The sequence below is a fragment of the Toxotes jaculatrix genome, chromosome 6 (genome assembly GCF_017976425.1).
Source record: "Toxotes jaculatrix isolate fToxJac2 chromosome 6, fToxJac2.pri, whole genome shotgun sequence".
Lineage (NCBI taxonomy): Eukaryota > Metazoa > Chordata > Actinopteri > Toxotidae > Toxotes > Toxotes jaculatrix.
The window spans coordinates 2,926,852-2,939,770 of NC_054399.1; the positions used below are offsets into that span (position 1 = coordinate 2,926,852).

General features: G+C 41.8%; 1 protein-coding gene across 4 annotated transcripts; it reads left to right on the forward strand.

The window, feature by feature from the left end:
• Positions 1-1,221: 1,221 nt before the first annotated feature.
• Positions 1,222-12,330, forward strand: LOC121183776 (sex comb on midleg-like protein 2). Of its 4 annotated transcripts, none has more exons than XM_041041017.1 (15): positions 1,222-1,290; positions 3,126-3,221; positions 3,773-3,847; positions 4,189-4,259; positions 4,618-4,852; positions 5,376-5,464; positions 5,572-5,815; positions 7,848-8,113; positions 8,225-8,318; positions 8,420-8,623; positions 8,736-8,897; positions 9,179-9,307; positions 10,103-10,324; positions 10,415-10,578; positions 10,699-12,330. In XM_041041017.1, exons 2-15 carry the CDS (start codon positions 3,200-3,202, stop codon positions 10,822-10,824), a joined length of 2,103 nt encoding a protein of 700 aa, XP_040896951.1. In that variant the 5' UTR covers positions 1,222-1,290; positions 3,126-3,199; the 3' UTR covers positions 10,825-12,330. The 4 variants fall into 4 exon arrangements, with proteins under 4 accessions (XP_040896951.1, XP_040896950.1, XP_040896952.1 ...); XM_041041016.1 differs by lacking the exon at positions 1,222-1,290 and adding an exon at positions 1,420-1,498; XM_041041018.1 differs by lacking the exon at positions 1,222-1,290 and adding an exon at positions 1,420-1,498 and having other exon boundaries at positions 10,418-10,578.
• The last annotated feature ends 589 nt before the right edge of the window (positions 12,331-12,919 follow it).

Consider the following 12,919-nt stretch of genomic DNA (forward strand, 5'->3'; position numbering starts at 1 on the left):
GGAGCTTTTTTTAAAAAACAATTTTACATACTGTTAAGAAGTTTAATCCGTGGAGATGGTTAGACCTTTTGTGTGTCTTGCTTTGGTGGGTAACTAGTGACGAAGTATATCTGTCACATACTGTTATGAAGTAAAAATTACAATCTCCCTCTGAATAGCAACGGGGTAGAAGTATTATAGTGACATAACTGGAACTACCCAAGTAAAGTACAATACCTTAAAAACAGTATTACGTTAAGTACAAATGTTGAGTAAATGTACATGTTACAGTCCATCAGTAAACCCCAGTCAATTCCTGCTTTAAAAATAAAACACTAGCGCCCAGTTTTCCTTCATCATAGTCACAAGTCTTTATTGAGTATATATTTTATAGCTACTTTCAGAGTTTTCACGCATGCAGAAACCTGTTGACCACAACTTTAGTTTTATACGATTAGAATAATCTAGATTTGATAGGAAAAATGTGGGTGGGGGAAAACACAAGCGTTTGAAACTAACATGGGACAATGATTCTGAGTCATGTTCTGCTGTTTGACAAATGTGATGACGTCAGCCAACTACTCCCTATTGTGGCTGAGAATAGGCTGTAAACCTTTTACACAAGCCTACATAGAAATTTCACTAACCCTCACTGAAATTGCCTGTGTTCTTATTTGATTTGGTTTTTGTTCTTTTGTTTTTATTCTAATTCACCTACATTTTTTCTTTTAATAATTAGTTTAACAATTCAATAGTTCTCCAAATGTTGATATTATTTTTTTAAATCAATTTTATAATATTTAATCTGTAATATGTACTATTACTAATATGTACTATTTTATCATATTTTATCATTCTAATGTCTTTAATTATACTATCTAATCTACTCTATTAGCTAAAGCAGGCATCCTGTTTTCTACTATTTGTTTACTTATTTACTTTAATTAAAACATTGTAGTACTGTTATTGTAAAATGATGTATTGGGTTATATAATTAAGTGGTGTGGTTTCCTCCGTCACATTACTTCTAAAAATAGCAGCCTGTGTCTTAAGTTGTTTATCCGAGAGGGCGTCAGTGGTCAGAGTTTTAGGGACTGTGTTTCAGTGTAGTTTTCACGTTTCTTGTGGCATTCACTGGCAATTTTTCATCAGTTTTAAACCTCAGCAGGGGATGCAAGAGAAAGACCTTGTAAAGATGAGGAAAAAGTGAAGATGGCCAACTAGTGTTGCTTTCTGGAATACGAAATTACAGACCAAGTGGTCCAGACGACGACGATTGGACAAAATGAGTAAACCTCTGCTTGATTGGCTGTAAGTATGAGTAGCACGAGCGTTCATTGGCTTACCGAACTACACCTAAAGATTCAAGCCCGTGTCGCTTCTCTGGGTGCCTTTGCTCTCCGTATAATACTATCTTTGGCATAACTTACATGCGTGTAAGCATACACTACATTCGTGAAAAAATGGCAGCTGACGAATAGAGAAAAGTGAATCTTCAGTCGAAAAAAAGACGGCACTTGTAAGTTTGATCCTTAGAATATATAAGACAGAGTTTCGTTTAAATATCGGTTGAAGCTACACGATCCTGGTTATGTGTAATTCTCCTTGATTATGTGGAAGAAACTGCTCTCAGAGGGTTAACGTTAACGCTAAGGTTAGCCAACCTAGTTATTAGCCAGAAGCGGTAGCTAGCAAATCAAGCAGTCCCAGTTGTCAACATTGGGCCCCGGCTATTGCCTGGAACTATATCAGTGTTAATGCTGCGCATCAGATACGGCGTCCGAGAGTAGAAACGCATATTTAGAACGCAAATTTAAAACAGAAAAAAAAAACCTCTGTTTTTAGTGTAGTGTTATATATAAAATGTACGTTACGTTACCTCGACATTTAACTGATGTAAGGTGACATAACCAGCCCGCTAACAGTTAACGCTGATAGGTAACGTTTGAGTTGGAAAGAAAAACATTGGAAAGTGTTCAAATATTTCTTTGTCGATATAAGGCAACGGTTTCATCGGATAATAACGTTAGATATCGTAGGTAACGGCCGAGTGCCGAAATGTAACGCGAACGTTAATTTAGCGCACAGAACGGCAGCGTTAGCCTCATCATAATAACGTTAGTCATCCAACATGGCCAGTTTCACCGTCAACGTAAATGAATTAGCCAACGATGTTACTGCGAAAGGTGATTTTAGCTGGCGACGCACGCCGCCGTCTTTTTTTTTCGTGTGTGCCATCCAGAGAGATGTAGGACAGCTGTTTGTTTCCTTACTACCTCCCTCACTACTTCGCAAGTGTCTCGGTCGTGAAATCCGTAGGTGACCGATTAGCATTTCCCTGAAATCTGGAAATGCGGACGGAAAGTTTAATACGGTGTCATATGGGCTGTCCTAGGACACTACAGGCCTGTGGGTAACGGTGCTGAACCCCGTGAAGAAACCCACCCAGTTATTGCCTTCCTGTCTCAGTGGGAGTGTCCATAATTGGAATACCAAACTACTGAACATGAAACGGGTTCTGATATGTTTTACTTCTCAAAAGAAGTTTGTTTTCCCTTTGCTAGCACTATGCACACATGTTACTTACCGTCAGGGTTTAGGTGGCTCCCTGCTGCAGGTTGTTTTCAGTCATACTTCTGCTGATGATGCTTAGATCAAACATTTGCTGGTTCCAGCTTCTTAGATGTGTGGATTTTCTGCTTTTCGCTGTTTTCCGTTATTGTCAGTGTAAAAGTGTTGGGGTTGGGGACTGTTTGTCAGACTAAACATGCAAGTTGAGGATGTCATCTTGAGCTCTGGAAAATTGTGATGGACATTTCAGCTGTTCTCTGGCATTTAGTTTACTAAGTGGTAATAATCCATTTGTTGGTTCTCAGCCTAAAGTTTGAAAAATGGAACATTCAAGAAGATAACCGACATAGTTGTATGTGTCACCACAAGCAGCTATATCCAAATACAAACACTGTTGATTTTATGATTCCTGAAGTGTCGTCTACATTAATTGTTAAAGCCCTTGTATTTTGTATTGTGAGGCTAATGAACGACACTGTGATTTTGATTGTATCTCATATGAATCTTTGAACTGTTGTGCTGTTTATTTGTGTGTGCTTCAGTACATAAATGTTTTCACCTTTGATATTTTTTAGGACAGAACTGCTCAGACACAGAGGCGTACTAGATCAGCGTCCTGCGGCTGGAGTGTCATCGTAAAACTGCCACCATGGGAAAAACTCCGCTAAAAGGCAAGAGCTTGTCCTTTAAATATGCCAGATAAAGACAGTGTTTGTCACTTTGGAGGTTTTATAGGCAAATGTGTTGAAAATAGAAAAAGGAAATTTATTATATTTATATATTCAGACCCTTTAACTTTTTCACATTTTATGTTGCAGCCTTATGTTAAAATTGTTTAAGCTAATTTCCCCCTCATTAATCTACACTCAGTACTCCTTAGTAAATGAAAACAGAAAACAAAGGGTCTGAATACTCATGTCAATGTGACAGTTCAGTTTTTTCCTTTTTTTTTAATAAACTTGTGACTAGTAAGTCACAAGTTATTGTCCGTACTTATTACCAGTTTTCCAACTCGTGTATCAACACGTGAATTTGTTTTAACAACGTAATTGTTTGTTGTATTACATGTGAAAAATGTTAGTTTTCAGTAGAGGGTCTGAAGTGACACGATTAAATTTAGGAAGACGGGATTGCACAGATAAATCCATCAAAGCTGGGTTTTACTTTTGTTTGATTCATTTTTGTGTTTTCATACATTTCTAACATTTTGTGTCATTTTTAGATCAGAAAGATGGCAAAAAAGACAAACCAGGAAGAACAGTGCTACAAACAGGTACAACCCCTGCAACAAATAAAGGTGAACTTTTTATTTGGTATTTTGTGATAAACAAACAACAGATTTTCTGTTTGATTTTTGGTCTTTCCAAAAAGCTGAGACAAACATAATACTGATATAATAAAAATCTATCATCTGAGTGATACTTGTGGACCAAAGTCAGGATTGGAATGTGAGCAGGACTTTGGCTTTTTATGTTTTATAACCTCACAGTGCATTGACAGGTAGTTGGTGATGTTACAGCATAATTCTCTAAGTACGCTAACTGGATTTTATGTAATTGTTTATAAACAAAGGAGTCAGGAGGTTGCAATGAACATCACCTTTCATAATCAAAGTATTTAACGTTTTTCTCTCTTTAGATTCTTTCAGCTGGGAAGAATATCTAAAAGAAACATCATCTGCACCAGCTCCGCCAAGCTGTTTTCGTCAGGTAGGTCGTTCTCCATTCATGGGGCCAGTTTCATGAAGATAGACCGGCTCCATAAAATAAAACGGTGCACAAAACACTGCCTGTGTATTAGTCCTTTTTATTAAGTTCTCTGTTTTGTGATTTTATATGAAACATCGCTCTATCAAAAGTACACAACCACTCACACACATAGAGTCCTTTTGTGCCGCTAGCAGCTAAAGTTCTACCAAATGCCATCACACAGATTTTGCAGCAGACATAATTTAAACCTGGCTGGAGCGACGGGTTGATTTAATAATGATTTTCTTGCAGAAACGATGATTTTCTTGTTTGGGAAGAGCTAACAGTGTCGTGTATGGCATTGTTCTGTGATCTGCAGGCTAGAGTCCCACCCTCCAACGACTTCAAAGTAGGAATGAAGCTTGAAGCCCATGACCCACGCAATTCCACGTCAGTTTGTATTGCTACAGTGATGGGTTTAACCGGAGTCCGTCTGCGCCTCCGTCTGGATGGAAGCGACAACAGCAATGACTTCTGGAGACTGGTAGACTCCTCTGATATCCAGCCTATTGGCACCTGTGAGAAGAACGGAGACATGCTGCAGCCGCCACTGGGTAAGAAAGTCAGGGGAGGTGGGATGGAATCACAGTATTAGCGTCATTTATAATTAAGGAAAAATGTCAGCTTTCACTTCTTAGTTGTTATTCTCAACAAAACAGAAGAAATGATCTGCCAGGACAAATTATTATTATAAGTCTTGAATGATCAAAAAAGCAAAATAACACAGTTACACACTGAAATGTTTGAGTAAATGTACATTGATTGAAACTGAACAGTCCATTTTTGCAGGCACACAAAACAAATATCCCAGATGTGATATGAATTCTCTCTGACTTTCTTTGTAGAGTAGCAATACAAAAATCAGATTAATAGTCCAGTGAAGAAAAAGGCCACACACTAGTTCCTGGGCCTCTGGAGTTCAGTGAGAACTTAGTTTATCTGACAAACAACAACACTAATGCCACCCAAACTAAAACTATCCCACAGATCACATGGTGTGGTAATAAAAGTAAACGTTGTCTTCTGAATTTGCCTGTTTCATCTTTGGCATTGATTTAATTAAATTCTCTCCTCCAGGATTTCGAATGAATGCGTCATCGTGGCCCATGTTTCTGCTGAGAACCTTAAATGGAGCGGAGATGGCACCAGCAACAGCCTTTAAAAAGGTACGTATTGCTTCAAAACAGCTCTGAAAACATTTGTTATACAAACAGGATGGCACCATCTTATTGGCAGTGTGTGTATTTAATGAGGATATTTCCCTAATTCCCAGGAACCTCCGAGGCCCCCTCAGAACAGCTTTAAGCCCGGCATGAAGCTTGAAGCTGTGGACAAAAAGAACCCGTACCTCATCTGCCCTGCCACCATTGGGGAAGTAAAGGGCGATGAGGTCTTCATCATGTTCGATGGGTGGCGGGGTGCCTTTGATTACTGGTGCAAGTACGACTCCCGGGACATCTTCCCCGTGGGCTGGTGCACCCTCACTAAGCACAGCCTCCAGCCACCAGGCAACAGTGGTGAGTGTCACCCAGCAGGTGGCAACACAAGCCTGCACATACAGTGGGGTGTGAGGCAGATGCCGTTGTCTGTAATCAGTGTTTCCCTCACACTCATTTAGTTGCAGTTGTCTCCCACAACCAGAAAACTGCATCCGCGTGTAAACATGATTAGCATCAATCACCAGATGATTAGTATTAATCATCATTATTGATTTTCATGTATTTGAAGGGAGACTGAAAAAAAGATTTACTCTACACTGTCACTGAACTTTAAACTTTATAAATATATCATAGTTTATATTATATGGAAATCAGCGATTTGTATTTAAACCAGGAAGAGTCAGTAGAGCCCAGCGATAGGATATGGTATGTTCTGCTGAGTTTCAGAAACTGGTATTTTCCTATTTAAGTAAACCTTCCACAGCTCTTTTCCATGTTGTGTCTTTTCACACAGAAATCGCTCTGGATAGATAAGGATTTATTTCTACAGTCCTCACGGTGGCTGCGCTGCCAAAGAAAATGCGGTTGCTTAGTAACAGGTTTAACGTGGTGTTTTCAGCATGGTCTTCTTGACAAACTGCGGCGACATTCAGAAACAGGAGTGTCGTGAGCAGTCAGCCAACATTTGTGGGAGACACACTGTGCATTGCATGTGAAACTCTGCAGATACACTGCGGAGTCCTGTCGATGTGTGTGTGCGTGCGTCACTGTGTTTGGGTGGGCAGGAACAGGCTGAATTACAAGGGGGAAGGGGAGGGAGGAAGGAAAGAGGATTTATGCCCCTCACATCATACCTGTTTACATGGAAAAAATATGTTTACATAAAACCTGCTCAGCCCAGGCTCTGACATTTGCTCAACCACGTTTGTGTAAAAGACTCTGGATAGAGAGGATAAGATTATCAACCACAAAACAAATGACACACAGCTGCTGCTGCTGCAGTCCTACATCAGTCTTCTTTTTAAATGTTCTTCTACCTGCTCGTGTGTCAGCTGTAAAAGGTTGTGAAGGGAAATGGAAACCACACGCACACACCCTTTCACCCTTCTCTCTCTCTGCTCGTCCTCGTCTAAGGTTCTCAGTCTGCGTACTCCAGCTTCTCTGTCAGTGTGGGCTTTGTTTTGAGCTTATGCTGCTTTTTGGAGGAAGATTTATTATCTGGCACTGCACCGTATGTGTGGGAATCGTTAGGGGATCCTTAGTACATACAGAAACAGAAAAATATTTACTAGCGAGTAAATGGGCTGTTGCATTGTGTGGGTATGAGTTTTTCTTCTTTCAGCACGGTGAGTTCCACTTTTACTCTGTTTGTGTTCTTGGCAAAGCTTTTTTTTTTTTTAGAGTAAACCAGCATTAACAACACATACATGTGTAATGATAAAAGGCTGAAGAGGTGATTTCTCTGTTTGAAGATATGTAGAACAGACTTTGTACTTGGAATCATAGGAATCATATTCGTTTATTTAGCTCAATGTCCTGTACAAAAAGAGGAATTTAATTAATATTGCTCATTATTTTTTCACTTTCTCTGACTTATACTGTGTCCAGAACAGGTTGTTGTAATTCTGTACATTAGAACATCTTTAATATGTTTATCTTGGGGACATTATTATTACTTCTCTTCACTGCTGAGTAGCTGCTGCTGGAAAATGAAATGCTGGTGATGTTGTTCTCAGCAGTTGGTTAAATGCATCATCTGGATCTGTGCGACGTGAGTCGGGGCGGTTCTCCTGAGATGCCTTTTGTTGGCACCACAGCTTCTCTTTGATTTGCAGCAGCACGGCGCACTGTGTTGGTCACTGGGTCGAGAGATAATCAGACACAGTTTATCGCACTAATTAGCCAGAGGAGACTCTACAGTAATATTGTTAGTGTCCTCTGTGCATGGACAGACAGAGCACACGTCTGTACGGCTGATCCAAAGACAGTTAAACCATGAATGAACCACCGTTAAATATCATTTTAGGATACTAAAAACGTGACGCTCAGTATGATGTCATGATTATGTATGAGAGCACATTCATTTACTTTATTGATGTTGTTATTTCAGTTACCCTCCCAAAGAGCCTGCAGACTCTCCCGGCATCACCCTCCAAGCCCAGTAGGCGTTCCATGCAGTCCCCCTACAGACTCCCCAACCCTCTGCCCCCTTTGCCTGTCAGGAAGGGGGTCCGGGGCCGGCGGCCCAAGAGTGAGACCATCGCTCTGCTCAAAGCTGTGGCAGAAGCAGCTGCTGCCCAAAATGGAACCGTAGCTGAAAACACACAGCTTGTACCCCGGCCCCACAAGAAGAGAGGACCCAAACCTGGAAGCAAGGTGAGACCCTGCTCAAGTCGAGCTCAGGGATATTTAAACATCGCGCGCATTCTTTTTACTTCCACTTCACTTACGCTAAAATGTGTCCGCAAATGAACGCGTGTCTTTCAGAGAAAGCCCAAGATTCTCCAGAGCCCGGCACAGCTGCCCAGCATCCAGGTTCCACAAGAGAGCCCCCCCAGTCACAACTCTGTGGTTTCAACAGGTAGGGATCGGTTCATGAATTAATAATCTGCACTGCATTGAAGATGACATCCTAGTATCTAATGTGTTCACTGTGTTCTTTGTGTTTGCGTGTTCTTTCAGTGTGTGTGTATGTGAATAAGCATGGAAACTGTGGTCCCCACCTGGACAGGAAGCAGATGCAGCATCTGCCAGACCACTTTGGCCCAGGGCCAGTGAATACTGTGCTCCAGCAGGTGGTCCAGTCATGTATAGACTGTGCATACCAGCCTAAAGTCCTGCTCATTGCTCTGCAGACTCATTCAGGAGGAGGAGAGGTTGTCAGAGGTAGACACACACACACACACACACACACACACACACAGGTGTTACAAGAAGCCAAGACATTTGTGTGACAGATGAGTGCTAGAGCACTAAAACGTGTTGTCCTTCGTCTCAGTGAGGACAGATGGTGGCGTTCGTGTGGTCAAACTACCTTCAGCTTCCAGTGCTTCCTTCGTGCTGCGGTTCCTGGAGACCATGTGTCGTCACCTGCAGTGTGACAATCTGTTCAGCAGCCAGCCGTTCAGCCACTACACTGCTTATGACAGGAACAAGTCAGGTATTGTTTCGCAGTTGTGTTATTTCAAAGTTCTTTTAATAAACACAAACTGAGACAAACAGTAGGAGATGAACAGATGTCTCGAACCTTCACTGCATCCGTCCTGTTCAGATGTCCCAGCTGTAAACTACATTTTTTTCAGGATTTTGTTTGGTATCATGTTTTATTCCTGTTCCTTTGTCTTCATAATGTATTATATGTTAGTCCTGGAGTGTGTGTGTGTGCTGGGTAGTTATAAACTACACAGTGAAACTGAGTTTTTCCTGGTTTCTGTGTTTCAGTGAAAGAAGAAGCGCTGGAGGCTCCGTCTCTGGCTCGGGGTGGTAAACGGAGTCTCTCTGGAGTGTCTCCGCCGTACGCAGCCCCTCTGTCTCCCAAACATTTACGTGCTGAGGCTCACCCGTCAGAAGGTACAGCTCGGTTTGCACATGTTTTCATACAGGCTTTTTATACTGGAGCACAATCATGTGACGTGCTGTGAGGAGAACATGCACATTTACGTTTTGCCTCAGTTTAACTTTTATATTGCTTCCAATTCTAAGTCAGAAATGTAAATATCAGTCTGTATCCAGCCTCAGGGCTTAGTCCTCAGTACATAAAAAAAAACAAAAACAAAAGCAACATCAACAACAGAAACATAAAACATATCTCAACGCTGCTGGAAATGTCTCAACATTTAAACGCTCAGTGTGTTTAAAGGACTCTGATCTCATTGGCTGCAGCCTGTGGGCTCATCTCCAGATCTCGCCGAGCATTTTCCCCACACACTTCCTCCCGTTGGATGTTACTGTTCCTGCGTCTGTTATAACAACATTACAAACACATCTTTTATTTTGATGTCGTTTTATTTACCTCCGGCTGAGCAGAAGGTGTTGGTGTCTGTGTTGTACAATATACCAGGTTGTTTTTTCCTGACATACCACAGTGTGTATCCAGTGTGTGTAAACAGTTAGCCTAGCTGCTCGCACAGTGCTGTTGTCAGCATTGGCACTGAAAAGAGTGATGATATCATAAAGAGTGGTGCGGCTGGGTTCGTCTCATAACTGGAGGGACAGCAGTATGTTACGTCTGCTACTGCCTTCATCACAAAGTGAAGGACATGTTTGTTTGTTTACAGCCACTTTTATGTGATGTATATTTGGCGACTAGCCTTTTTTTAAAAGTGATATTTGAATGTCACTTGTTTTTTTTTTTCCTCTCTCCAGCAGAGACTCTGCCCCACGAGGAGAACGGCCTAATGAAGGAGCAGCGCTACATGGACTCAGCCTCCAACTCGATGACTCCTCGCCCCCAAACAGCGCGGAGTTCCTCAGAGTACCACTCTCAGGCCAGCAGCCTCTACCATCCTGGGAACAACACACCCATGCACCGCCTCTCCTCTAACCCTGCGGAGCCCGGCTTTACGCAGCCGCTCCGGCGAGTTGAAGGTACAGTAATAATCTGTGGAGGTAGATGTATACAAATACTCTCTTCTGCCTCCTTAAGCCCGGTGTGTTTACTCTTTTTTTTTTTGGCAGCAGCCAGCTCCACCACAGGTCCTGAGGCTCTAGCACCTGACCGGGAGAGTCAGCAGGTGCCCAGTAAAAACCCCTCCTCCTGGTCCATAGAGGAGGTGATGCAGTTTGTAAGGGATGCTGACCCCACAGCTTTAGCTCCACACGCTGAACTATTCAGAAAACATGTGAGTTAACACCACAAGATGTTTTGTTTTTGTCTGTTGGTATCAACATTGGCTGCTATAGGTCATTTGTTTCTCTACATGCTTTCTCAACACACTGGGTCCTGCTCTTTGTTTCCACAGGAGATTGATGGAAAAGCCCTGATGTTGCTACGGAGCGACATGATCATGAAGTACATGGGTCTAAAGCTGGGGCCTGCGCTGAAGCTGTGCCACCACATAGAGAGGCTGAAACAAGGCAAACTGTAACAGGAGCCAGGGCAGCACTGTTCCTGCCAGACCCACGGGCGATCAGCAGGCCACGCAGGGACCACGTTCGTCCAGAACCCACCTCGAGAGACTGAACACACGTTACGACTTCATCCAGACTTCCAGAGTGGAGAAAGTGTGCCATGCAGTGCTGACACATTACCTCATCCCCTCATCAGTGAACAAAAAGCTGTTCACGTCTAATAGACACCACTGACTTAATGAAATCCCAAAGGAAAACAACCCCTGTAGTGTTTACATTGCATAGCACATGTGCACACGTGGACACGTTTTTGTTTTTTTTTTTTGTTTGTTTTTTACGGAGATGAAATCTTTTGATCCTGGTTTTGGATCCCCAAAGATGGAGAATGTTTCTTCTTATATACTGTTTTTATTATTCCAGTTAATAAGGAAGGGTTGGTATACTGAAAAAGAATCCATCAGATGTTCTTCCCCACGCTCTTTCAAGAGAATCTGGATGCTCCCTCATCTGCGCTGTTGAAAAGCCGTAGTCAGTCTTCACGTGTATACCTAAGGCACGGGTATATCTGCCCGCCTGAAGGATGCTAATGTCAGAGCATTCCACTTCCTTCATGCAGTGCCAGACGGACGTGTTCATTGGCTTGAACGTTGTCGGTATCATGACAGAAATCATGTTGTTTTTATTTGAGCCTCATCTTTCCCACGAGTGTCCTGCAGGGTCACCGCCTTCTGCGTGGCATGACGTGTCATTGTGTCTTAGAGCCCTACGTTGCCTCCTGCTCGGCGTCCGTGCAGCTCTTACGAACATCGAAGCGCTTGCGTCCTGAACTCTGAGCAGCCATGGGTGTATCAGTTTCAGCGGACAGACTGTGAAGGCGTTTCTAAGGGCTTTCTGTTTTAATGTAATATTTTTATCAGTCATCTTCGTCATCGTTTAAGCTCGTCGGTCCTCCCGCGGCCTCAGTGTTGTCACTTTTGACCGTTACAATCACTGTTAGCAATGAAAACAGATGTGTACAGTTTTATGGGTTTAACCATGAATATCAGCGACAGAATGTACATTTTGTAGAAACTTGATATTTTAAGGAAATCATATACATAAGTTAGAAATGTGAAGATAAAAGGGGATGGGGGTGAATATTTCACAGTGGATTCCATTCTGCTTTTTAAGACTTAATACGGCGCTTTTAGTTCAGATTCTCCCAGTACTAGACTCTACCTTGCTTTACCTATGACATTTCTCAGGTTTATGTGGTCTTTGTTAGTACGAGCTTTTGTAGCACACTGTTTATAATATACCTAACAGAATTTTTCCTGTTATTCTTTTCCTCGATTTCAAAAGACTTGTGCCATACGATATTCAACACAGGATTGAAGTGCTGTTGATTTCCTTCTCTTGCATCTTCTTTAAAAGTACTTGAAAAATATGTGTTGCAAAAAGTCACATGTCCATTACGTCACACCAGATAAACAATATGCGTTTATGATGTTGTGTATTTTCCTTTTTGTTTTTATAAACCTACCAAAACAAAACCATGTGCACGTCTTCTTACTGAATACAACAAATTAGTTACGCTGCGTTCGCCGTGTTCAGACCCACGTGTTGTTATGTTGCAGCCTGATGTTAAAATCATTTAAATTCACTTTGCCCTCATCAGTCGACACTTCTCCGTAATGACAAAGGCAAATCAGAATTCTGGAAAGTTTTGCAAATGAATTTAAAAGAAAAAGCTGAAATATTTTCAGGAAGATTTTAAAAAGAGGGGCTTTTATTTTTGCACAGCCTTATTATGTGTTGCCTACAAAAATCCATCCAGGAAATCAGCTGCCTGTTTCACATGAAGCAAGAGCTTTGCCCAGTGAGAACTACATCACATCCGAACAACTTGAGTCCAGCATTTCCCTCGTTTCCCTCCTCACATCGGTCTTTGTGACATTTGTTTTGAAATTTTACCTAAGTGTGAGAAATGAACCAGGCCTGTTTGTGTTTATGACTTGAACAATAAGACAATAACTGTCAAAACAGTTTGAAAACACTTCAGGCAGTTTGGAAAAAAAAAATGGTTTTGATTGATCACACATGTTGTATGGAGAAGTGTCTTCAGACTGTGTG